The 25352-nt window shown below is 39.6% G+C and overlaps 1 protein-coding gene across 11 annotated transcripts in view; it reads right to left on the bottom strand.

Moving 5' to 3' along the window:
- The window catches only part of TLE1 (TLE family member 1, transcriptional corepressor), an 87882-nt gene that overhangs the window by 51405 nt on the left and 11125 nt on the right, over positions 1 to 25352 (bottom strand). For 4 of the 11 annotated variants that reach the window (XR_004987156.2, XM_036433692.2, XM_036433691.2 and 1 more), the window contains 2 exons: positions 5496 to 5558; positions 3776 to 3880 (listed from right to left, as the gene is read on the bottom strand). The exons of 2 other annotated variants lie outside the window; for them this stretch is intronic. Coding sequence is in view for 8 of the 9 variants with exons in the window: in XM_036433692.2 (XP_036289585.1) it covers positions 3776 to 3880; positions 5496 to 5558 (168 nt within the window). In the remaining variant the exon portion in view is untranslated. The remainder of the gene's footprint in view (positions 1 to 3775; positions 3881 to 5495; positions 5559 to 25352) is intronic. 5 more of the 11 variants (XM_036433694.2, XM_045580093.1, XM_036433693.2 and 2 more) reach the window with 2 other exon arrangements.

Raw genomic sequence — 25352 nt, 5'->3', positions numbered from 1 at the left:
AGAAGTGGAAGCACCAAGTGTCCTACTCAATGTCTTTAAAAAAAGAAAACCACACTTCACTCCACTACTGCTTACTTTCTAATCAAAACCTAATCTTCTTTGAAAGGATGGGTGGAACGGCCGAGAAGGACAAGGAACCTCCAGAGGGGATGGAAACACGCTGCACCGTGAGAAGAGTGGTTACAGAGCTGTGTGTGTGCCCCCAAGAGATTAAAGAATACATGCAAGATCTCTGCATTTCACTGCATGTAAGTTACACCTCAGTTAAAAAGAATTATATGAGCAGATATGTACTCACCAAAATCTATATGATATTGATTTATGTCATATAACCTAGCTTAAAAGTAACTCTAGTTATTTGGAATCCCAAATAAAACTAAAATTAATTATTTAGTGTCAGAGCAGGAAGAAGAGAGCTCTTTGTTCCAAACTCCCCAATACAGTGGGGAATAATCTTGAAGAGTCCTTGGTTTTTCTCTGCCTTCAGGTAGCCATTAACTATCCCACAAATAAGTGTTTCAGCATTTTACAAATCTGGTATGTTTTTTTATGCATTTTTAACACAATTCCAAAGTTTTAAAGAAAATCTTTGAGGGATGCTGCTGAAATTGTATAGACAATCCTGATGTAAAAAATAAAAAAGTAAAAAAAAAAAATCAAGGTCTCAAACGAGTTAAGTTTCTTTTGCACAATGAACCTGTTTCTAAAGCACAAGTGAGCTGTGTGTCAAAACAAATAAGCCCTGTACCTTTTAAGAGCTCTATATTATTAAATAATCTTCCTATTGTTGTAAGAATGTAACATGTTTAATAGCAAAAGAGCTTATGAAAAGCAAAATTCAAAAAGTAAATCAGCAATTATTATTCTGCCAATTATCAATTTTGCTATCAGTGAAAACTATTAAAGATGTTTAACAAAACCATTTCAATAATTTCTCCAAATTTAAACTATCCAAGAATCTTACATGCCAGTAATTTAAAGTTGAAGGTAGATGCCGTGTTTAAAATTCAATTTTTCTATCAGATAGCAGAAACACGTTTTCTATGCTGGTGAGAAATGGGCACCATTAGTTCACTCAACAAGAATGGAAAAAAATATATCCTCCCTCTCCTAAAAGAGCATCCATAGTCCTGGGACACAAGCTGAGTTTGCCTAGAAGTGTGGTGTCCTTGAGAATATTTAACGTTCTCCTGGTTTGCTAAAGAGAAATATCGTTAGCCCTGTCAAGCAAGCAGGGAGCTCCTTGATTGTACCTTAAAGGGAATGAGAATGTTTCGGCTCATTTGCATTTTAAAGGGTACTCTTTCATGATCTTTCACACTTGTAATAGATGTCTAAACCGTTAAATTACTATTTCTTTTCTTAGCCTGAAAGTCGATGCAGACGAAGAGCGTGGCCTCTCCCATTGTTCTTTCCCCTAAGTCGGTCCCTGAACAATACTGACAGCTGCTATCAAACTGGGCTGCATTTACTCTGTGCGCAGCTGCTGCTTGTAGGAACAGACAGCCTCCTGGAGCCTCCTCCCCTCCGGGGAGACAGGTTGACACACTGCATGTTCAATGAAGGGGGTCAAAGGTCCGCTGAATTGTCAACCCAATTTTATGCTACTTCGATTTTCCAGGACGCACGCAATTCCTTTCAAGCAAAAATCAAGCATATGCCAGAGCATGAAACTTATGGTTCGGAGGTAATTATTGATCACTACAAACTTTAAAAGAGCCTGCTGACATAAATTAATATACTGATTCAAAAATTACAATTATAATACACTGATTCAAAAATTACAATGATAAAACCACACAGGCCGAAGACATGCAATTGGCGTTTAGTCCTGAGCTGGGCCCAAAGCGCTGATTTGCGTTATTGTTGCTAGCTAGCAGAGCTCATCTGCCTTTCTAATCTCAACAACATGTTTCCTGGACGAAAGCCATTCATAAAATTAGCGAATCATCTGCCCTTCTAATACAACCTATTTTTATTTTCTGATTCGGCTCAAAATGAGTATTACCTATAAACATCTGGCTGATACAATTTTCCCCTTTCTGGGTGTTGTACTGGGCAGTGCCTTTGAGAATTCAGAAATGCAAGTTTTACCATCAAGAAATGATATGTAAAAATTTAGAGCCTATCAGAAAACAAATGTGTTCCACAAAGTTTAACTGGGTACTTGAGACCTGCTTTGCATATGTTTTCTTTTAATCAAAACAGGCTTTTCCATCCTCATTCATTAGGGTTAAAAAATTCTGTGCTTAAGCTACAAGTACAATTTGCTATTAGTCTTTGCTAATCAAACACGGTACATGCAAAAGTACCGGTGAATATTTGATTTGATCTCTGAAATAAAGCAATTCATTACACAAGAAAAGGGTACAGAAGGCAGCAGACAAATGCAGATGTAATTGTGTTTTTTGTTGAATGTGATTAGAGAGCCCACTAAGTAACAGTCAAAAATGTGATACTAGAGGGAGAGAAATGCAGAGCCTGGACTTGGGGGGAAGAGAAGGGAAGAATTGTTTATGCAGAGCTAAGCTGTCAAGTGTAATAAAGCAGCTTGAATAAAATTTAAGCTGAAAATCCACTGAAGCTCCCCATTTCAGGGAGGAAAAAGCTATTAAAAGGAAATGAAGGTCACCCTCCCAGTTTATTTCACCTAATTGACTGCCAATAGCTTACCACAGGCAACCCGACTGCAGATCTGCAATTGAGAAACTGATGAAAGGAGAGTTTTCAAGCTGAGGCTCATTCTTTAATCCTCCTTGGCTCTTATGTTTTTTTCCCATCTCCAGTTGGGATGTAATTTTAAACCCTGATGGATTAACTGGTTCCATTGTCTGTGGCCGTCATTGGACTATGGCACTCTTAATCCGTACAGCAGCATGTCTAATTATCATTACAAAGTGTCTCAGGGAACTATAAAGACCAGCAGGGCATCTTCTCACAAGCAATTAACATAAATTGATAAATGAGTGATTTGAATCTGCTCAAGGCACTCACTTATGAATAAAACCAGAAAGGATGGTCCCTTGTTTCAGCTACTTCTTTCACTTGGTCTAGCAGGGCAGAAAATCTGAGAGCCATCCTGGACCCTGAAGGGAGTTGGGGGCAGATAAACTCACGCAGGGGATGGACCGCAGGGTCCCCCAGGCTCATTAATGCAGAGCAAATAACTTGTGATTGACAACCAGTTGCCAGCGAGCACTAACTGAACTCAAAACAGGAAAGTAGAAACCTGGTGAAAGGCTAGAGGGCAGAAGGGCAGACAATTATCACTTCTTCAACAGCAAGAAACAGTTCTTTTCATTGGGGTGCCACTTAAAACTTCATGGAAGAGGTACAAGAAAGAGGAAGACCAAGCAGTAAGAAAGGTCCCAATACCCTAGGAAAACAAAGGCAAAAGCAAAGAAACTAAATGAAATGGTCATTATGAGATATGTCTTGACTTCACTGTGATCTAAAGTTATAGGACAGAGAAAGGAATAGTTTAAAACTCTAACCTAAAGGTTTTTTTTTACCTGGCTACTGAATCAAAAGTAGCTTAAGTGTCACAGGCTCAAGGATATTTATTTTCCCATTAAAAGGTAGACTGATTTTTCTTCTCCCCCTAAAACGGTTTCTCTTATCATCTCCCTTATGCTAATCTCTTTTCCCCAGCAGAGCTCAGCTGAATCCCCCCTCCCACCCTTATCAAATAGGTCAATGTTTAGCTACACAAATATTTTATGTATAGAGATATTAAGCCATCAAATTAATAAGAATGAAAGCTGGTTATACACACTGTAGGAGGTAGACCTGGTAGGCCACGTACCCCGATGATGGCATTCAACTCTGCCATGGTCACCTGTTTGGCACGTTCGACAGCCTGCGCCACCTGTTGTTGATGCTTTGAAAACAACGAGAAGAAAGGGTAAGCAAGGCAGCCAAGAACTTCACGTACCTTCCAACGATAACAACAAAAAGGCAAATACCACATGGGATGCAGACTGAAGTACAAGGCAAAGTTTGGATTTGCTAGTATATGAAAAGTTTGTCAGCACCCGTTATTTCACAGAACATATGTAGAAAAGGGGAAAGAAAACAGAGCAGTGCTTTCCTTGTTTCTAACTCACTCCAGTCACCACTTAACACCACTTAAGGTGGAAAGCTAAGGCTCCGAATGGTACAAAGTCAAAAAGGACACCAAAAATGGTTAACCTGGGGCTTCAGAAAATAAATTGTATGGGATCATTTAACCCTTTGCACTCCAAATCATTCTGGACATTGGCTACCAGTTACTCGATGCTAACGGCGGAAACGTGCGTTGAATTAACTCAATTCCCCGTAATCACTAATAAACTGCAATATCCCCTGAGAAGGGACATCCGAGTGATATGCTAGAATTCCGATGCCCCTGAGAGGGGACAGCGGAGTGCAAAGGGTTAACATCAAATCTTCTATTAGTTCTCTGGTCAACACATCTCAACCCTCAGGTAGTTTTTGGAAACTCTGGTAATTCCTCTCCTTTAGACAGTTCACCTTACACAAGGAAAGGGAAGACCCCACTCTTAGTTCACGGTCCGGAAACACTCTACGACCTCCCGGCTTCTGCCCACAAGTAAAAGCAAAGCCACACCTGTGCTTCGAGAGGCATGGGACAGACCACACAGAGACCAGGATTACTGAGCAGGGAGTACACGTTACGCTGGAAGAGGCTGCTGGAAGAGCAGAGATGGCTGCGATATGAAGCAGCTGATGACAACTAAACGAACAGCCCGTATTTCAGCTCCCAGCCCAACAAGCTTTATCTCAAGATATATGAGTCCTTGTTTAGCATTTGTAAGTTTGTATCCAAAAAGTAAGGTAAACTTAAGGTCAAACTAAAACATACTGGTTTTGAGTCAATCTCATAGATTAGTCATATACAGAGTTTTTCCCTCTCAAAATATTACAGTTAAACCTCTGTGGCTTTGAATCTTAATAAAAATGGCATACACACACACACACACACACAAACACACACACGCACGCACAACTCCGTAAGTTAAGGTAACATGAACACTTCTTTCATCCTTAAAAGTACTGGCACCCTCTCCCTCCATGGACAGCATTAAGTCAACCATTATGCAAGTACAAATGAAATACCTGCTCCCATGGTCAAGTCTGATGGGCTCATTTTTAAAATTTAGAATAAGAAAAGCTCTCTAGAAAAAGGACACTTGGAATCATCAGTAGCATTTAAGCTTATAAATTAACTTAATTTAAAATTAGAAAAGCTTTATGTTTGATAGTCATTTTGCAGTCTTCCAAAGGAAAAAATTTAATTTGAGGTTGAGCTATTGCCATTACTTGTAGTGTGCCCTCGGATCTGTTAGATGGAATAGCAGGGGTACACACACCACAGCTGTAACAGATGTTCTTCACACTTGTTCCTTGTGATAAAATTAACATCTTAAAACTAGCTAATTTGCAAACAGAGAAGCAACATAATTGCACTTTAACAGCTGAACAGTTTTACTTACTTCCTGAGACAGAAATGGGATGACTTGTGCACAAATCGTATTCAATCTCTTGGCGATTTCAGTCTATAAAGACAAAACCACATAAATGTTTAGTATACTTCATAATCAGTTCAGAAAGATAAAACTTCACACCCAACACTTTAGCCCTGCACTACCTCACTCTTGAGGACATAAAATTGCTTTTCCCAGTTACTTTACCAATATTTATCTTGAGATAAACAGTAGATATTAATCCCACTTGCAAAGTAAGACTAACTGCATGCTTTATTGGTCACTTAAATAAGAGATAATGAGCACTGTAATTGAATTGGAAAATCTACGTGGTTTAAGGCTATATAATCATTTAACCTGGTGATTGCAAACTCTTCGAATACTTATTCAATTATGGTGTACTGGGCACATTTATGTAGTTACAGCAAGTTCATTCAAACTAGCGTCAGAAACAGGCAAGCAGAAGCACCATCAACGCAATCTAGCTTTCAATACAAGTCTAGAGTGAGAGCAGCCCCTTTCCACTCATCCCAACTCTTGTACAATTGGAACAGTATTTGAATGTTAGTAGCCTTCATTAAGTCTCAAAATTGCAAACAAGCCAAGAATATTAAAACAGAACTCAAGTCCAGAAGGATAGTCACATCAGTATCTATAAAGTTTCAACACAATTCAGTACCAAATGTGAAGACCTCAGTACAGGGCCCACAGTTCACAACGAAGCATGTCCTGAGTGTCTGTGGCCCAGGCTGCTGTAAAGAAAGGAGGAAAAGTCTCTGCCCAGCTCCAAATCCACAGGATCCTTCTGCTATAGGGACAGACTGACAAGAGAGGGAACAAAGGGTGCTTCCGCTTCCAGCATAGGGAAGGATCCACCTGCCTGCCTCACCGCCAACACCCTCCAGCAAAACGCAAAGCAACCCTGCCTTCCTTTCCTCTAACTTTAAAGATCCAGTTCTGCCTTTAAAAGGGGGGGAGAAAAAAAAAAAAAAAAGCATCTAAAATAAGTCCCAGATTTGACCTTATTTATTCCATCACTTTTCATCAATGCTTACTTACTAATGCCGCCCGATAGTGAATTAGGTAATGAAAAGGATCATGAGCAGACAAATTATGAAGCACATAGTCATGCCCTTGAGAAACAGAGAATGGAATAAGATAAAGATAAAGCAGAAACCGTATAATGAAGTATATCAAACAAGAGCTGCCTTTTGTCCTCTAAGATGATTCTAGTTAATACTGAGTAACAAGGCCTTCAGTTGGATGGGAATGGATTGGGGTCAACCCAACTCCATTCTCCCTGACTACCAATGAGATAGGGTTCCAGCCGGGGCCTTGTTAGAAAGGTGGCACTAGAAGAGGAAATGACTGGTGTAGACCTTGCTTTAACCAGCAGGGCAAACAGATATATGGGAAAAGGGTGCAGCTGCACCAGGTGTAAAAATAGGACAGGGCAGCCACACCCAATTCACCCGATTAAGCTAACTCAAGGTCATAGCTCTCCTGGAAAGCACCAGTACCACAGGGTTAGGGTGTGTGTGTGTGTATGTGTGTGTAAAGGAGGCTGAATGCCCTTGGTGGACTCTTAGTCCTTGCCCCCTATTCCCTAGCTACAATATATCCAAACAGCATTTCATACTTTCCCCTTCTCCAAAATTCACACTTAAGGTTTCCCAATCTTTAAAAAAAAAAAAAAAAAAAATGCTTAATGCTCACTTGAAGTACACACAGATGTGTATGTGTATGTAGAAAAATAAAATAATGTTAGGTCTCTCATTCAGGAATAACCTTGAGGTAACACTGTGGTGATTCTGGGAAGCATCATTCAAGGCACTCACAAGCCCAGAGTGGAGAGACTTTTATATCAAGGGCCCCCACTATGTACACTGCTTTTCTCTAATTGGTTATTTCTACAAAAATTTGTCTCATGGGCACTCTCCCACTCAATAAATACTGTGTTTAAGCACCCAATATAGTGGATACTTATATTTCATCTAATTTGCCACATTTATATTAATAAATTGTGTCAGATAACCCTCTACATATATCTCTAAAAGAAACCCCTAGAAATGAACCTGTTAAGTCCAAGTGTATGCATATTTTAAATTGGAAGGCATGCTGATAAACTGCCCAATAGAAAAGCTTACCAATTTATATTATCGCCAGTCTATAAGGGCATATGCTCTCTCACAATGTCAATACTGGGTTTTGTTAACCTTTTTAAAAATATTTATTCATCTAATAGAGTAAAAAGTGACCTCACTTTTATTTGCATCACTCAGATTCTTCCTGAAATTAAACATATTTTCACTTATCTATTGACCCATTGAATTTTTTTTTTCCTTTCTCTGTTTTTCCTTTGGTATTTTTTTTTTTAAAATATATTTTATTGTTTTTGTACAGAGAGGAAGGGAGAGAGATAGAGAGCTATAAACATCGATGAGAGAGAGTCATCGATCAGCTGCCTCTTGCACACCCCACGCTGGGGATATGCCCGCAACCAAGGTACATGCCCCTGACCGGAATCGAACCCGGGACCTCTCAGTCCCCAAGCCGACGCTCTATCCATTGAGCCAAACCGGACTTGGCTGTTTTTCCTTTGGTATTTATTCATCACTGTCTTTTTGTAGTAGTTCTTCCCATATGACAAATATTGACCTTTTTTCTTCGTTTTCCCAGCTTGCCATTTGTCTTTCAACCTTATTTGCTATAGCTGTTTGCTGTGCATAACTAAGATTTTATATGGTCAAGCTAAAGAATACTGTTTTTATGTTCTGGCTTTTGGATTAGAATTATAACATTCAAAAATTATAGAAGCCGTTTTCTAATTTTCTTCTAGTGCTGCTATGGTTGTACTTTCTATACTTAAGTACTTGACCTTGATGGAATTTATTTTGGTGTAAGAAAAAAATAATATCTTTAATTAATAATATGTGCTATTACATGGGGGTGGCTTTAAGATAGAACTCATTTTAACTGTCAGGGGCCACTTAAAACCTGGTCTGAATGAAATGAACTTGTAAACCTTTAATAATATTAGTTATTAAAAAAAGAAGTACAGATTAAAGCATAGGTCATATAAATTGAGTTAGAGTAGGTAAGACAGAAACAGGAGGAAGGTTGAAGATCAAATTGATGAAGAAACATCAAAAGCCACACCATCTTTCCTGGGAATTTATATATATAAAAGGCTAAGTGACTGACTGTCCATCCATCCAACAGGCTGGGACATATGACATGCACTGGCAATTTAAAAATAAACAATGACTCACACAAGCACAATACATATAAAGCTCTTGCTGACACCAATTGCACGTTGTGTTTTAATTTTATAATACTATATTAATTATATATACTATTTTGACATGTAAATTTTTCCAGTAACGTAATTACCACATGAATCGTTCTTCTAATTAATTTCCTTTCAATGCGCATGAATCTGTGCACCAGGCCATTAGTTCTACTAGCTGTACCAGTTAATAATCTGGATTTTTTTTCAATAGATGGAGTTACACATATATTTATATGTGATTTGATATGTATGCCATTTTGTTATATTGACAAGCTTCAAAACTTCATCTGTCAAAGTTTCTAGAGGTGTTAAGATCATAGATATTTTTACACTTTAAAATGTCAAATTTCATGCCAAAAAAAAGAGCATTTGTGGGAAATTTTAATTCATTATTTCGAAGTGCTACTGAATACTTCAGGCAGCTTATGGTTGAACATGCTCCATTCTCAAGATACCTGTGAATGCTGGTTTAAAAGCTTTAAAAGTGATTATTTCAATGTGAAAGACAAAGAATGTTCAGGTCAATCGAAAAAGTTTGAAGACCAACAATTACAAGGATTATTGGATGAAGATGCATGTCAAACTCAAAAACAACTTGGAGAAAGATTAAATGTTGCTCAGCAAATAATTTCTGATTGTTTAAGCAATGGGAAAGATTTAAAGGAAGGAAAATGGGTGCCACATCAACTGAACAAAAGACAAAAGGAAAACCAAAAAGTCGTCAGTAAAATGTTGCTTCAACAGCACGAAAGTCTTTTTTGCATTGAATTGTGACTGGCGATGAAAAGAGGACTTACTTTGAGAATCCCAAATGCACAAAATCATGGGTTGATCCAGGTCAACCATCAACATCAACTGCATTGGTGGGATCAAGAAGGTGTGGTGTATTATGAACTTCTAAAACCAGTAAAACCGTTAATACTGATTGCTACCAACAACAAATCAATTTGAACCACGCTTTGATCGTGAAACCACCAGAATATTCCAGAAGACACAGAAAAGTAATTTTGCTTTATGATGACGCACCATCACACACTTCAAAACCAGTTAAAGACAAAACACATTTAAAAGATTTTGCCTGGGAAGTATTAACCCACCCTCCGTATTCACCAGACTTTGCTCCTTCAGATTATCAGATTACCACTTGTTCCGATCAATGGCACACACACTTTCTAACCAGCACTTCAAAACATACAAAGAAGTGGAAAATTGGGTCTCTGAATAATTTGACTCAAAACAAGGAAAGTTCTGTTGGGACGGCACCCACAAATTACCTGAAAGACGGGGAAATGTGTAGCCAGCAATGGACATTACTTTGTATAAAGCACTTTTGCTGCTTCTCTTGAAATTATCATGTTTTCTTTGATTACAAAATCCGCCATTATTAACCAATACACCTAATAAATAAATGGCCTGGAGAAGAGATGGAAACAAGAACAGAGGAGGACCTTTATCCCACCTATCTCCTCCTCCTGCCAGGTCTGTAAACCCTAATCTTAAACTGTCCTCTGACAAGTGAGCTTCATTTTGAGCAAAGAAGCCTAAATTCAAGTCACCTCTGGCTCACCCAGAAATTCTCGGAAGGAACAATTCTCTGAAGCTGCAGTGGCTTCTCCATAAGGAAAGTTCTCACCTCCGGGCAGTATGAGGACGGGTGGATCCACTTGTTTCCCTGATAGTGCTTTCTTTGTGAGTTCTAAACCATTACCACCACCCCTGGAGGATTTCATAAATGTTTTTCCCAGCCCTTAAAAAAGTCTGAAAAGCAGCATAAAAACTGTCAATAATATTATCTGTTTCAATGAAAAACCTATAACTGAACACAAATTAACAAGTAGTGTTTTCCACCCATGCTTCCATTCCTGACCACAGAGTTTGCAAGCAGACTAACTGTGTATCTGGCCCTGCTAAAGCAGGTTTCAAGAAAGTTCTGTAAGCTTTTCAGACAGCTTTCTACCTCTTGAAAAGGTTAGACAACTCCAACAAAAACCAACAACAACAACAACAACAAAAAACAACACTGTAGGCTACCTGTATTTTCCACCTGGAAATCATTTTCCTGATGAAAGCTGAAGCTATATTTGGTTCCTACTAACACTTATAAATACTTATAAATTTTTCTTGTGCCTGTATTTCTGACATCATATAAGGCAACAACATTAGGTCAGGTTCCAGAGCTATGCCCAAACCAGATATGCATGAAAGCTTTGTGCCCAGAAACTTAACCAGCTGGGTAAAGGCCCCACAACATCAAGCCTTATCATCATGGCTAGCCTCCATCCACTGAGACAACAGGAAGCAGGTATCCAAATTATCTGTTCAGAACTATCTTTTATTCTCCCTTGCCAAAGCCAGCTCCAGCTCCCCTAATGACTTGCTTATAATCGAGTTGGCCCTCATAATCTAAAAACTTGGATTTGCATCTCAGTAAACCAATACTACTAGTAGATGTCCTTAAATCACTTCAACCGCTTGGCCACAGTTCTTATCACCAATCTACTTCAGTGTTCATCGAAGTCAAGTAAGTTAACATGTGAACTACAGCTGAACTACAGCAAAGAGCATTAACCCAATCATTCAAGGCCAAGCTCACATCAACCTGAAAGCTACCTTTCCCCCCAGTAATACCAGAAAACAAACTCTTCTTCTCTTGGCTCTTCAAGATCCTCCACAGCTTTTGCTGCCCTTTGATACACTACCAGTAAGTCCATACATTTAAAATCACATCTAACATAAAGCTACCATACAGATTCTTAATAGCTTTCAGCACCCATGTCTTCTCCACACGACAAGGTAGGAGGCATGAGAACAAGACTCCCACTAAATATTTGGCACAGCTCCCCTCTGCACTTCTCTGCCAGGAACACTGCCCAAAGGGCACAGTCCATGCATTTTTAAGGAATGGTTCACTGTCTAAAACGGAGTCCCCTTGCACCCAATGATCAAGAGGCAACCAGACAAACTATTACTAAACAGTGTTCGAATAAGGTTCTGTTTACAGTAACAAATCACATCTTATGTTAAAAAGCAAAATTCAACTGAATAAATTTGAAGATCTAATTGGCTTTACTCAATGAGTCATAAAGCAGACAGCATCTGATCTAGCAAACAGAAGGAAGCTCCAAAGAGCTAACCAAAAGGAAAGGTTTTTAAAGGCAGAGAAAGGGGGTGGAAAAAGAAAATTATTAGGGAAGAATGTACTGTTCTCAGGCAAGGTCGCCCACCCAAGGGGAATGGAGGGGGCCTATCAGTTGGATTACCTCATTTTTGCTATTGACTGGTTAATGGCTATGATCCTGGGAGAGGATAAAACCTATTAAGTCTTGGTTTGCCAATGTGAGCCTTAACACAAGTGACTCCATTTTGAGCCTGTTGTTTCTTATTAACACTTAGATTAACATATTTTAACTAAACTAAATATGATCAAATACCTCGAAGGCTAGCTTTTGAACCAAACCCGGTGTATTTTGCAGGACTCTTAAACTGAAGACATGTTATGTGCATTTTAGGATTTTATGATTCCTAAAAGCTAGACTCTCCGCCTCCTTATACTCTAATTACAAACAGAAGAGGCCGCTCCCCAATGTCTGCTCACTTCTCCACTACAGAGTCATGTATAATGAATGTTATTTGAAGCTCAAAACAAGGTGAGGACTGCTTAAGAGTAATTGTCCATGGTTTCAAAGCAATCCAATGGCACCTTTCCCAAAGTCAGCTATGGGAGGAGAAACTCCATCACCATTAAATTGCAAATTGATGGATCATTAAAAAGGCTGTTTATGCTGAGGGCTGGCAAACTGATTTTTTGGTTTGAATCAAGCAGGAAGCCCAAAGAAACATCAAAAGCCATACCATCTTTCCTGGGAATTCTAAATAAATGACCTGTAGAAGAAATGGAAACAAGAACAGAGGAGGACCTTTATCCTACCTGTCTCCTCCTCCTGTGTCTGGCAACAGATAGACGAACTAGAATATGAAAACAAGCCCAGCCAGTGTGGGTCAATGGTTGAGTATCAACTCACAGGTTCAATTCCCAGTCAGGGAATATGCCTGGGTTTCAGGTTTGGAGTTTGACCTCAATCCAGTAGGGGGCATGCAGAAGGCAGCTGATAGATGATTCTCTCTCATCGTTGATGTTTCTATCTCTTTCTCCCTGAAATGAATTTTTTAAAAAGAATATGAAAATAACGCACACAAAGGAAAATAGATAACGTCTAAATACCTTCTGACTAGAAGTTTCTGAATCTGTGAAAGGACAATGTTAAATACAGAAAAATGTTCCACCTCACCAGCAACCAAACAAAATGTAAACTTTGTTGGAAGGTGGGTCATTCTGCACCAGTTAAGTTAGTTTATCAAAAAAAATTAATGAAATCCAACATTGATGAGTCCTCTGGGAAACAAAAACCATCATGACATTACTGATGACAGAGTAAATTGGTAGTCGTCTTAGAAAGCAACTGGGCAATGTGTTCTAACAGCATGAAATTATTCAAACTCTTTGGTAAGACTTCCCACTGCTAAGCATTTATCTTAAGGAAACAGTTCAAATGAAAAGCATGCCATGCATGAAGCTGTTCACTGCAGCACTGGTTTCAAAGCAAAAGAGAAAAAACAGGTAAAGATGTAACAGCAGTTCAACACATCACAAACATTTGCAGAATTTCTGAAAATCTTAACATTTGCCCTCCTGAGAAATCAGTTGTCTAATACTAGGAGAACAGTATTAGACCCAAAGGCAAGGCAACTAACCATTAACGTCACATGTATGATAATGATGTTTAAATAGCCAACACATTACCAGATGAAGCAGGACGAGAACAAAGACGTGATGTTAGTGTGCCTCTGTGTTTTTTACAACATATGCATGTGGCCAAGGACTGTTGATATCCAAAATAAAAACGGTGATTATGCTGTGGGGTAGGGTTACAGGTGACTTTTTATTTTCTTCCAGTGACCTTGTGAACACCACCTTTGATTTACTGTCCAACTCTATTATTAAACTGGAGAGAGAGAAAAGGATGGTCGGGCCCACCACCTCTGTGATTGACAGTAGCACAGAGTCACAACAATGCTGGCAAACCATGACACCATGTGGGTGCTAGGCCCTCTGACAATCCTCACGTCACAGATGGAGAAACCAACGTCTAAAGGAAATGACTTGCACAGGATCATAAAGCAACATCAGAGGCCACATTCTTTGCCTAGTCCTTACTCCAGGAAGCGGAAATAGAAAATTGGGACAAACTCAAGATCAGAGATATAGCTGATAAATTCAACTTTGTTTTGCAAAGCAATACTACCCAGACTGGACTGCAACAGCACAAGGCCAAGGCCATGCCCTCTCTCAGCCAACCAACAATGGTATCACAAGAAGCAGTCCCTATCTGTCAACAATAGGGGCACTGCTTCCTTACTGCCCTGATATAAGTACCCTGCAAAGCTAAGTAGGCATTTTACAAGGGACCTCAGCTATCAATTGTGAACCTTAGATAAGCAAGTCACGGCCAAACTGCACTTCAGTTCTCTCCTCAGGCAGAGAGTGTTAGTGTGTCAGCACTAACAGCAATCTGGCCCACCAATAGAGCAAAATCCACAAAATCACATCTACAAATACATCTCTATTTCCTGCAGATGACATTTATATACCTGGAGAAAAGTCAAGATGTTTGAATAAAAACCACATACCCAAAATGACAGATGCAAAACACTGCAAATAATCTCCTAAAACACCCCGGTCTACTTTAGATGGGGTGGGATAGGGGAACCTTTGCCTAGAGACCTGCTTTAGAGTACCCAATATTCACCGGATTTACTACTATCTCCCACCATACCCTTTTAAATCCCTCATGAAAGGGCTAATTTTACCTTAAATTTAATGCATCAGAGTAGCTTTCTTTTAAAATACAATTGTGTCAGTAAACCGACTAATCACATTTTGGGGAAATCCAAATGAAAAGAACTGTGGTGTCATCAAGTTGAGGTTGTAATGAGGTTATGAGGCATTCTCAAACTTAAGAATGCTTTGGAATCACCCGAGAGACTTGCTAAAACATGAGCAGCTGGGTCACACTCCCAGATTCTGAGTCAGAAGGTCTGGGGCCCCAGCATCAGCACTGCTCTCAAGTTTCCAGGTGATGTGTGATTATTGGACTAAGACCACACAGCCCGAGAACCGCTGTCATCCCTTCATCACCACAGCGGCCGAGCCTATTGCTTTGCACACTGCAGGTCCTCTTACACCTACTCTCAAATCCTCCATCTGTGCAGGTGCCCTGAAACTGGGGTTTAAACAAGTGGGCCGGGAAGCCAGGCCTGCCTCTCCCCAGAGCCCTGCCACAATGCCATGGCAGCCTTCGCATTTTTTACAAAACAAGGCCAAGGCAAGAACACAAACCGTGGGTGTCGGAACACATTTGCCTACTGTGGGAAACAACCTCAAACAATATTCATTTAAATGATTCCACCCATGGCAATGTAATCTCGCCCCCTCCTTAAACCCTATGATTAAAACAAAACAAAGGGTACCAGATGACAGAAACCCTTTAGTGGCTCAATTAATCAGAACATAAGTCACCAATTACTGGCAGATAATAACTTTTGTGTTCCATCTCCCCCTCACTTGGCAGCTCCTACTGCACTCTAAATCTGAGCTTTTTCCAACTGGGCGCGAGCTCTATCCTTTCACTGCTCATCCTTCACCGTGGCTTCTTTGGAAACAAGGAGGGGGTTGAGAGAAAGGGGGGAAACCTGCTGAAGGCTGCCGGGGCGCAGATAGCAACACTAATTGCTCCCATTCTCTGGCTCCTCCTGAGACAGATTGCAGGGCCTGCATCTCCAGAGAAAGCTCTTGCTCTTGTATCTCCTTCGTGGCAGCTCTCAGCAGAGCAACTCAAGTGCCCTTAATTGTTTATGTTCTTAATGCAGAGTCTCTTGAATGCATTCATTTTTAATAGCAGGCTTGAATATGGGGACTATCAAAGAATGATAAAGCAACTCTATTCATTGGTTCTCCCTTCCAGCAATGATGGTCTTTTGATTTATTTGCAAATGACAAGCTTGGCTGGCCCCACTTGAGGGCTGCGCTTTTTTTTTTTTTTTTTTTTTTTAAAGAATTCAGTTGCATTTCCAAGATGAAGTTGAGTCGGCAACACTGTGTATTTGTGTAAATTCCACCTCCCCCCTTCAGTTCCTTCTAATTAATGACTTAAATGTTTTGACCCAACTGTTGCCAAGCAGAGCATTTGGGGTTTAATTTGTCACTTTGGTAAAGATGCATCCTTGACAAAAGCATGGCAGCTGTTTTGGTGCCTAAACAGCACATTTCCATTATTCAGAAGCCCTTGTTACGGGGTTCAGACAGTGTTGTTCACATGAAATCATATTGACTTGTCCCATGATAGAAAAAGACAGCATTTGGCAGCCTCAAAGGAAAATGCACTCTGTAACGCCTCAGAAGGTTTTTAAGACAAACTCCTTAGGGTGAATCACAGAGCAGCTCTGTGAAGTCATCACCTATTGTTCTCAGAAGGGAAAGCGGAACAAGCCTCCCCTCAAACACACACCTTTCACCCTCTTCACAGGTCTTAGTCAGGAGGGAGTTCTTAAGAAATTAGATAATATCATACAATAGCAGAATCAGTGGGAGGAAAAAGCTGACTACCTCATCATCATTGCAGGAAGGCTAAAATTACAATTACGAAAATAAAATATGTAGAGACAAAGGCTGCCCAGGAGTGCACAAAAATCAAGTTACCTCTGAAAACTGGGTTTCTGAGAAGGTTCTTTCCTCAAATTTTGTGATACTATTTTCTTTGCAATAAAATTAAAAATGCTTCTTCGCTGTAACTACCTCGTAGGCCTGTCTTTAGTTGGTACTGACTTCCAACGTTCTGCGATCACTATCTCCATACCTTCCAGCAAGACAAAGCAGGCCACTAGCGCACTATTGATCACTGGCTTGAGCATTTCCATTTCCCGGCTCCCCACATCTTCTTTGGAGAAAACTGGCTCAGAGGTTTGGCATGAATAGTTCCCTAGCAGGTTGGTAGGTTGGAATCTCTAGCCAATCCAGATATTGGGAAAGAAATTTCCTGCCTGAGGTGACCGTGGACAGTGCTCCGTAATTTTTTTGCTACACATGAATGACACGGCCACTCTACTCCCAGAGCGACTTCTTAGGAAAAGCAACTATTCCACCAGGACACCATGTGGCACAAAGCAGAATGGCCACAAGTCAGAGACATCAGCGATGGTGAAGCCCCAGGGCAAAGCCACTGAGCCATCCATGCCATGTAGCAAAGAGCAGAATGGCCACAGGTTAGAGACATTAGTAATGATGAGGCTCCTGGGCAAAGCCATTGAGCCCCCAACTCAGTCTCAGTCTGGAAGCCCCACCCCAACCATCACTCCCCCACAATCTGAGTCACTGGAGAGGTGGCATCTTGAGAAGGAAGACAAGGTTCTTGGGCCTTAACAATTGGAACCTGTAATTTACTTTTCAATCAACATCATGCACCAAGACACCTGAAAAGCTCCAGAATGCAATTTACTTTCCGAGTGGCCAGAAGACTGTTTAAGGGAGGGGACTCCATTACAAGTTGGGAGCCTGCCTCGGCTTTAGGAAAAGTGTGCACAGCTGGGCCCAGAAAGCATGGGCATCACAGGTTGGGAGCCACTGAGGTAGAAAAAAACTTGTGCACAATGAAGTCAGTAGCAAAGAAAAAACTGTTTTCTCAAAGCATCTTAGCTCATGATTAAAATGAAATCTGAAATGCTGGTGAAAATTTTCAAAGCATAACCTTTTGGAAAAGCTTTTAAGTATTTAAGGAGATGCTAAGTACAAGGATCCTACATGACAAACTTCACTAGTATATTAAAGATTCACAGAATACTAACTCAACTATGCAGGTGGAGGCAAATAGGAATATCATTTTAAATACAAGTTAAATTATTATTTTTAAAAAACTAATCAACACATCATAATACAATCCATAGAGGAATCTAAGCAAGAGAAAAATATTTATCATTTCTCCAAGATAACAGCCACGCTACTTTTCAGGGGGATGTGTATTGTATGAATAAGAATTTATTCAGGGTTGCATGGATTGTCCAAAAATATATATAATTAAAAGAATGCCAAAGAAAAGCCCTGTGTCGTCGTATGCCCGGTCATGACAATTTACAATTTTAAATTATTGTAGTGTGAGTCTAAGATATACTGGGGAGATATTAAGTGAGAAGGGAGAACAACTAAATCATGAAAGTGAGAATGATTTATAAAGGAGGGGCCACCCAAAGTTACCATTCCTGTAATGCACCAGTTATTTTACAAGTAGACAAATCAATTTCTGTGCTCGTGTTTTTAGAAAGCATCCTAGATATCCTTCCATTAATTATGTGGGTTCAGGACATGTCAATTCTCGTTTCCCAGAGCACCAGAAATCAAATTTAACCCACAGATTGTGTTACGCTGGTCTGCCCTCACAGGGTTCCCACAGGGCTGGCTTGGTTCAATAATGCGGAGCTCCTTCTGGAAGAACAGCATAGACTTCCTGCCATTTGGACTGTGAAACACAGTAATTCACCAGGGAATAAAGGTCAAGGTTGCACTTTTGGTCATTACTGAATCATTTGAGATGATCTGTGGTGAGGATGAGAGGAAAATCGAAGGCTGTGAGAACACTGCAAATGGCTTGACCTCAGACCAATTTTCGTCTCCATCTGTCTAATAGACATGTGGATAAAGAGCCCTCCCTCCTTCTGGGCTGCTGGGCTGTTTTCAGATCTGCGGCACAAGCCAGGAGCCAGTTAAACAATGCATTAATAGGGGGAAATAACCTTCTAAGTCCAGAGTGGCGCTTACTCAGGTTTGGGGTCATTGGCTAAAGTTTGGAAGGCAATTTCTCTAATCTGCAAGCAGTCCTGCAGCTTGCTCAAAATTGTAACGAATACAGAGAATCATCTGCAGAGCAGGAACATGTCAAAATCTCCTTATTCGTACATGCAAATGCATGTATACTTACACCTCCACATTCTATTATGTCTGCTAACACACTCACAAAGGGAGCAGTAGTTCCAAACACTGCATGCTGCTGAGAAATCAATCTTTTTCAAGTGCCCAATTAATGCTATTTAATCATTATTAAGGCACTTCAATCCTTAAATACAAAATGGGAACCCAGAGCCTAATTATCATTTAAGCCATGGAATCAATGTTAATATCCCAATTTTATACTAATACTCCCCACTCCCCTTTACTGGTCTGGCCGAGTTACTTTTTTAAGGGAATGTTGTGCCATATATAAGTTTAGGCCCCCACAGTATATCAATGTCAAACAACATCGTGTCAAGCTACGATTCAATTCAGGTAAGTGCCACTGCCAAATTTTCTTGTTCCCAGACGGGCTTTAAGATTATTTTATTGCTTAAAATTTAATTTGTTCCAACTCGTGTCTCCATGACAACGTTGGCTAACCCTGCAAATCATTTGGGTAATTGGATATCTTATCTTTCTATTGCTCTCAAATCGAATGATTCTGCTAGAATTGTAACAGCCAATCAAATTTACAGTCCTCCTGAGTAATAGACTTGGAAAAGTAGCCACATTCATCTCCTCTTTACAGCCATATTAACCAGTATTCGACAAACAGTAGAATCTGGTCTTCAAACTATACTCCAAATTATAAATGGTGTCAATACCAATATTCTCACAGTGCAAAGTCTACTCAAAAGCCTCTTCCCTTTTGTATTGTTTTGAGAAGCAACAATTGTTACTCATTCCATATAAACCTTGAGCATTTTCAGTATTTTGAGGGAAACTGACCAGAGTAATTCCAGTAGCTAATCAGAAAAAAATAAAATAAAAAAGAAATCACAGTTTTGCAGGGAAATTTGACCTTGTGATAAAATAATGACCAAAACAATGGCTGCAGAAGATTATAGTGTATGCTGACATTGATGTTTCTAAGGTTCGTTAGAGAGATAAGTCATATTGGATCCATTAGTCAAGAAATAAAAATACAGATTTAGCAATCAGTTCAAAAAATCTCTATACCCTTAGAGGAATCCAAGTAGCCAAAATATGACACCTCTTTATACTTAATTTAACTCACAAACATCACAGCATTCAGGATAGTCAATTACAGATTTCCTATAAAATTCAAAAGTCAGCAGCAGATCCCCTCCCGAGTTGCTGGTATGATTTTGGTCTTTAAAAAGTACAGATGTTGCATACACTTCAGTGGTCCAAGTCCAATCTCTTGGAAGCTGTGCAAGGAGACAGTCCAAACACTAAAAGAGCCAGTCAGCTTACAAGCAAAAAAGGCTCCGGAACCCAGGCTGAAGGGGTTGTCAAGAACCTCGAGCTTTCCCTACAGACACTGGGGACTTCAGGACCTCCTCAGGCTAAACACAGAGAGGCAGAAACCTGGAGCTTCTCAGCACACAGGTGTCAGGCAGTGTGAGAATAGGTACTGGCACAAAATTCCAGTATGTCCAATTCCAATGGCCCTGCTTTCCTCCCCTGTGCATATCCCCCACCTCCACCCCCCCACACACACCCGCTTTCCCAAATAATTAGCACAGAGCAGAAGCTGTGAATGTGACAGGACACAAAAATCTCAAGCCCATGATATACATGAAGAACATAACCGCTCAAATTTTTGCAAAGCACCTTACAAGTTTTCATAGCAAAAGATACACCTCAGCAAAAGGTAGACATCATCAAGGCTGAAAAACATCTTACTCTAACCAAGCAACAACTTGGCCTTGTAATTCATTCGCATCCTCCTACACACATACCCTTCCCCACCCCCCCCTTTTTTTTTTCAGGGTGACAAATTAAGAGTTGGATTTTCTACATTACATTAAAAAGAAAAAAAAAATCAGAAATGCACTTCCCATCCTTTATTCTGCCAAAATTCACTTCAGTAAAATGAACCAAATCCTCTTTGTTGTTCGTCTATTCCTGTAAATGAAAAAACTCAACACAACTCTATTTTCACTGGTAGCTGAATTAACTGCTTAAGGCTGCTGCCTTCCAAGGGCTTATTTTACTGTTTGGCCTAAGTAGGGCATTTTATTCCTCTAGATTCCTTAGACAACAGGTTGTCAATGGGATCTGCATTAAAAAAAAAAAAAAAAGGTTCCTTTTGAGCCTTAAGATAAATACTTCTGATCCTAGAAGGAAACAAATAAAACATTTAGTCATTGAGGGAAAATAATAAACAGTGAATAATTTAGATGGAGGGAGGAAAGAAAAGGCAGGATGGGGGTGTGGCCTGGAATTCAACAGCAGGATAGAGTTTTAAATGGATCAATAACAGATTTCCAGAAGTGCTATCCTCAGAATGCTCAAGTGCCAGGCACCCTGGTGTCTGCGTAAAGAAACACATTCAATCCTGTAGGGTAGATGCTGTCTTCATTCCTAACCTAATAGCCTATTAACTCTTTTGTAAGGAGGAATACTTAATATCTACACAGGAGGGAACAGGGGGCTAGAAGGATTTTACAGAGTACTCCTCCAGCACAATTCCTAGGGCATGTGGGAACTCAATGGATGAGGACTATGAATACTCACTCTAATGCACCAAATAAGCTTACTCGTCAATCATAAACCCCCAAAGCTGACTTTTGAAAGCCAAAGCTGAAAAAGACAATGCTAGAGACCCAAATGGATACCTGTAGCTGCAGGCTGCACAGGACCAGCTGCCCTTTCTCCATCCTGGTGGCCCATCCATTCTTTATTCTCTGCATACTAGACCTAGATGCAGATCACCATTAAGACCCCGTTTCCTAAGCCTAAAGCAACCTTTTTTATTTTCACTCACTAAACCATAGAAGCCTTTCAAATGACACATATAGAGGCGGCTGCATTTTGTTCTCTAAAATCAATTTTCTCCCCAGCCATCAAGTAGATGTTCCCGCACAGAGAAAGAACAGCCCTTCCCTTCTAATTCAAAAATCCATACTGTCATTGCCCTTGCAAACTGCTAAACAAGCAGTATTGGCAAGTCACTTGTGTTCTGTAATATATTTACTGCAAATCCCAAAGGCTCGCCTCCTAATGCAGTTTTCTATTGTGTCCGTGCGTGTCAATACACTGGCTGGTCACCTTACTTGTAAGAGGCTCTGACAGGCTGTTTGCTCAAGACATCAAGAGGGGACTGAGGCTGCACTCCAGGAGGCCCCCTGCCTTGGAGAGGCTCCTCCACAGAGAGGGGTACTCAAAGAGGTTTTGTTTTCTGGTATTTCACACTCCTCTACCACCCACGGCTTCTGAGGCCAACTTAACTTCTTTATTAGGACAGTTTCCAGCCACACAGTCCAAGGTCAGAGTCCTTTTGCACAATTATTTCCCAGTTTTCTATTAACACTAAAGCTATTTCCCCCAACAAATATAATGATTGCATCTCAAAGGTGCATTACACAGGGCCAAAAGGCAGGAAGGCTTGGGGAGGGAAATTGCCTTTCCTGTCTTAAGTACAAATCTCACTTTCAGGCAGCAGCTGAAAAAGGAAGTACTGTAACACCATACAAAATTGTGGAACACCTAATACAACCATGCCAAACGCACAAAGGGCAAGTCTAGGAGGAAAATGTTATAAAATATTATAAACAACTATTAAAATGGAATTCTTAAAATGTACTTGGGAGAAAATTCCTCCTCCATGTTATCAGTTTAAAACAGAGTTGATAACTAGAGGAATGCTCAGCCCTCTAACAAACCATTTTAAAGTTTTCCACAGTTAAAGTTTTCTAAAATTACTCATCCATATAGGGGAGGGCTGGAGTGGGGGTGCAAAAGCTCTATGTAAGATATCTGACAAACAGATAGTACAAAATGTTTACTTATTGACTTGGTATCATATAGATGGGTACATATGAATGTTCACGGTATAGTATGTCTTTCTTCTTTTCTATAGATTTTAAATTCTTAAGAAAATGTTTGGAGGGCGAAGGGACTATGTAAAGACTGAAAGTAAATAACTAATGGGTATAATCATTACTATTAAGAAACCTGGCAACTAAATCAAGTTTAATGCCTTGGACAAAACTTATCATTCAATTTATCTAAACTACAATTCTATCAGGCCTGTTGTCAACCTTAGGAGATAAACAGTGGTTCCAGGGATAGTAACTGATACCCACACTCAATTTACATGGAAGCCCAGACCCTAGCAGCATGCTACTTCTGTTTTCTTTCTTTCTTTTTTTTTTTTTTTTTTTTTTTTTTTTTACAAACCCAAATCTATTACTATAACTAAACTCCCCATTAAGAAGCCTCAGTGGATATTGACTATAAATCACTTTTCCAAAAGAAAAATACAACTTGAGCAACCATGGTTAGATAAGGTTACTAGAATTAAAGTCCTATAAAACAGTTCATTCTGAATTTTAGCATAAGGACCCATACTCTCAATTCAAGTTTTTAATCTGGGTTCCATAGACTTGCTGAAGAATCCTGACATGTCCACAAAGAGCCAAAATTGCTAGGCAAAGCTATTGTTTACAATTTTTTTGTACAGACAGCTTTCAACTCATTCTCGTATAGATTCAAGGATCCAACTACAACTCTACATAGCATTTTAGATGCTACTAAACAAGTGCCTACTCTGCCGGACTCGTTGACAAGGGTAGATAGATGTAAGTCTCAAACTCAAGCTTCAAGCAGCCTGCAAGCTAGCTGGAGTAACAAGAGGCACATGAGAAAACATAATTACAGAAATCAGAGCAGAAGCAGTGGTATGATAGCTCCTGTTGGAGCAGTCGTTCATGAAAGCCTTGACAAACAGGCAGTGTTGTTTCTGGAACTGGACCTTGAAGGATATCAAGGAAGGCCATTTGAAGTTTGACAAAAAGGCTTGGACTTTTTATACAGAGAAAAGAAAAACACAAAACACATTTTAGGCATGAAGAAGAGGCCCATTGGGCTGGATTGAAGGACCTGGAGGAAGGAAAGGAGGTGGCCAAGTTAAGATGGCCAGGACACTAACGAGCAGACACAAAGATTGTGAGTGATGGGCAAAGGCAATTATTCATGTAGGAAGTCAAAATTAGAAAGAACGGACATAACCGAGTAAGTAAAAAAAAAAAAAAACACAAGCAAGTTCCTAAAGGTGTTTTGCAGTAATGACCACCTTTCCAGGGCTAGAGTTCCAAGAGTGTTTGAAATGTAGGGCCAGTGGTCTGTAGAGACAGCAAGCCCTTGGGCCACACAGAACACACCATTGTGGTGTACTGAGAATAGGGGGACTTTTATTTCAACCCCTCCTTTGAAATTTTTCATTTATGTATAATAAAAATATACAATATATTAACATGAGAATGTATTTACATAGCTTATAAATTTATAAGTAAACCGTCTGAAGATATGTTTTCAAACTTTTTACTGACAGGTTGCACAAAACACCAGACAAATAATCTGGTTAGATAAGTATGGTACTAGTAACAAACCCAACCTAGTTCCACATATTTCAGTAGTTTAACAAATCGCATGATTTGGACACACAAGTTAAAATACACCTACTACATTGCCAGAAACAACCGATTCCACTTTATCAAGTGAATAAAGAATATCTACTAACACACTGAAAATTGTTATGTACACAACTCTACTCCCTCCAGTAGGCACAGTGATATAACTCACCACCTTTAATAGTTTTTCTCTATATGGCAGATTTAAAAATATATATATCTGATGGATAGAATTTTCATTGTTTTTTTCCTTCTATTCAAAATGAACCTTATTTTATCCTTTTCAGCTAACATATTTTGTTGTCAAGAAGGAAATACTACTACAACAACTAAAAAAAAAAAAAAAATGCTTTTTATACCTAGTATAAGAACATGTGGGAAAAGGGTGTGAACTATGTGTTCACAATTATGACTTGACGTTGTTTTAAGGCAGGCAAATTAATCAAACTTAAAAATAATTAAAAATCTGAATTGGCCGAAATCGGTTTGGCTCAGTGGTAGAGTGTCAGTCTGCGGACTGAAAGGTCCCAGGTTCGATTCTGGTCAAGGGCATGTACTTTGGTTGCGGGCACATCCCCAGTTGGGGGTGTGCAGGAGGCAGCTGGTCGATGTTTCTCTCTCATCGACGTTTCTAGCTATCTCTCTCCTTTCCTCTCTGTAAAAAATCAATAAAATATATTTTTAAAAATCTGAATTGTAAAATAATGACATAAAGATTTTGTGCAAAATCACAAGTTATGTGATAAACTAGTTATTTGTGTCAATATTTCTTGGAGTGTCATAAAAAGTGTTATGGTGATTGGATAGTCTATCAATTGAGCAATTCTATAATCATCAGTTTTGCAAACAATTTTAGGAACTAATTTTTCTTTAAAAAAGTGAACAGCAATACATGAATATCTTAATTTATTTTAAAATTTCAATATAAATCTTCTTCACTTTTTTAGATCAAACCATCCTTGGAAAATTAGAAAATCTCTCCCACACATAAGTGCCTACACCTACTCTCTCTCTACTCATGTAAAACACCACATACACCACATGGAACAATCTTAGGGCACATTTTTACTGTGGAACTCACCCACCCTTAGTGAGGA

This window comes from Pipistrellus kuhlii, unplaced genomic scaffold (assembly GCF_014108245.1).
Source record: "Pipistrellus kuhlii isolate mPipKuh1 unplaced genomic scaffold, mPipKuh1.p scaffold_m20_p_12, whole genome shotgun sequence".
Lineage (NCBI taxonomy): Eukaryota > Metazoa > Chordata > Mammalia > Chiroptera > Vespertilionidae > Pipistrellus > Pipistrellus kuhlii.
The sequence above is the reverse complement of the archived record's forward strand: the minus strand, read 5'-3'. Positions and strand labels throughout refer to the sequence as shown.